Raw genomic sequence first — 1,962 nt, 5'->3', positions numbered from 1 at the left:
ATCTGATCATAAATATACTTTGATAAAAGTTAAAGTCTTCTCTAAAAATATTACTTGAGTAAAAGTCTTAAAGTATCTGATATTTTTTGTACTTAAGTATCAAAAGTAAATTTCTGACACAAAATCTATTGAAGTATTAAAAGTAAAAGTACTGAGTAAAAGTGAGCAGTTATATTTTTTTAAATGACATTTATTAGGAGGTGACTTCTGCAAAAAATATATTTTCTAACAGCGTGCAGCTGTGATGGGTTGTGTACAAGCTAATATGTTGTCAGAATGGTATATATTTATACTTCTCATCCAACCACAATTAAATACACTCTGTCCAGGAGACACAATTTATCAGGATAGTATTTTTTTTAAGTAAGAACAACTCGGAATAAAATAGGAGTAATGACTTTCTACTTCTTACCTTTTTAAAAAAATGTAGTTAGTAGAAAGTACAGATAATTGTGTAAAAATGTAACGAGCAAAAGTAAAAAGTACGTTGAAAAGTAATTACTCAAGTAAAGTACAGATACCCAAAAATTCTACTTAAGTATAGTAACAAAGTATTTGTACTTAGTTGCTTTACAACTCTGGGGCAGCGAGGAGTAGTTAGGTCGAGTCGGGCAGGAAGCACCTGTTTTTTTAAATAAAGATTAATATTAGTCCAAACTCAAGACAGGAAGCTGCACAAAATTACATTTTTATTTGAGTCATTGTTCTGTTTTAAACTGGACATACACAATAAATCACATTATTTTACTAGTATTACTTCCTCTTTTAAGACGCCCCTCAAGACAAGTCAACCTGACCAATCACAGTTAGGACAAACTCCGCCCACACAGGTAACAGAGGTTTAGATAACTGTTAGTAATGTCCGGTTCACACAGTCAGATTTAAAAATTGTTCTAATTAATCATTTTCACACATTTCGGTTGATTAAATAAAAACATTAAACATTTGAATWATCCAGTTGTTGTTCAGGGATATGCTGCCATCATGCTTCTAATCTATGGTTTAAATTAAGCTCAGGATTTTCATACTGAGCCGGTCTTCCTATGTGAACATTCACATGTTCAGTACATTAGCTGTAAAAGTCCCAGACCAGGAGACCYCAGAACGTCCTCCTCTGACTGTTTGTCTCCCTGACCCAGGACTCTCCCATCAACAAGCTGCTGTACGCCAGAGACATCCCCCGCTACAAGCAGATGGTGGAAAGGTCAGCTGAGTCTGTCAGAGTTTACCTGCTGACCCGCTCTCCGTGTGTCACTGATGATGGTGTTGTTGCAGGTACTACGCTGACATCAGACAGACCATATCAGCCAGTGATCAGGAGATGAACTCAGCGCTGGCAGAACTGTCCAGGGTGGGTCCAGTCAGCTGTCGTTTCCCCCCAGGTTGTAAGAAGAGCAGAGCTCACCTGATTCTCTGTGTTTCAGAACTACTCTGGAGAACTCAACTATCTGGTGGCTCTGCATGAGCTGTACAAGTACATCAACAAGTACTACGATCAGGTGTGTATCACCGCTTCACACAGACCCCATGTCTGCTGGAACTCTTTCATTAGTCAGAGGAAACAAGGTTCARTCTGTAACAATCAGCAAAGCTGATCAGTGTTCACCTCTTACTGTTCTGTTTTAAATTCTATGAACTTGTCTTCCTGCAGCTTTAGACTAAACTAATCGAACCAGAGGTTTGTGTGAGGAAAGCTTTTACAACAGAACACTGTAGATCAGGGGTGGGCAGTCCTGGTCCTGGAGGGCCGCAGCCCTGCATGTTTTACATATTTCCTGCTCCAGCACACCTGATTCAGMCACTGAATTACCTCTTCATGTTCTGCTGTATGGAGGACCAACACTGACATCATTAGAATTAAAAGCAGAAACATATAAATGAACCACTAAATAAATAAATACGTTTAAATGCACCAAATAAATTAAAAAAGAGCTTAACCTCAAGTTTTATCATTTAATTCAC

General features: G+C 37.9%; 1 protein-coding gene across 1 annotated transcript in view; it reads left to right on the top strand.

Annotated features, from left to right (window-relative positions):
* plxnb1b (plexin b1b) overlaps positions 1-1,499 on the top strand; it is a gene marked incomplete at its 3' end in the record, with an annotated part of 141,490 nt that extends 139,991 nt beyond the window's left edge. The window contains 3 exon segments of the mRNA XM_014010586.1: positions 1,140-1,204; positions 1,276-1,351; positions 1,425-1,499. Of these exon segments, the coding sequence (XP_013866040.1) occupies positions 1,140-1,204; positions 1,276-1,351; positions 1,425-1,499 (216 nt within the window).
* Between the last annotated feature and the right edge of the window lie 463 nt (positions 1,500-1,962).

Source organism: Austrofundulus limnaeus, unplaced genomic scaffold (genome assembly GCF_001266775.1).
Source record: "Austrofundulus limnaeus strain Quisiro unplaced genomic scaffold, Austrofundulus_limnaeus-1.0 Scaffold70, whole genome shotgun sequence".
NCBI classification, from domain to species: Eukaryota; Metazoa; Chordata; class Actinopteri; order Cyprinodontiformes; family Rivulidae; genus Austrofundulus; species Austrofundulus limnaeus.
Note: the sequence above shows the minus strand (reverse complement) of the source record. Positions and strands in the feature narration are given on the sequence as shown.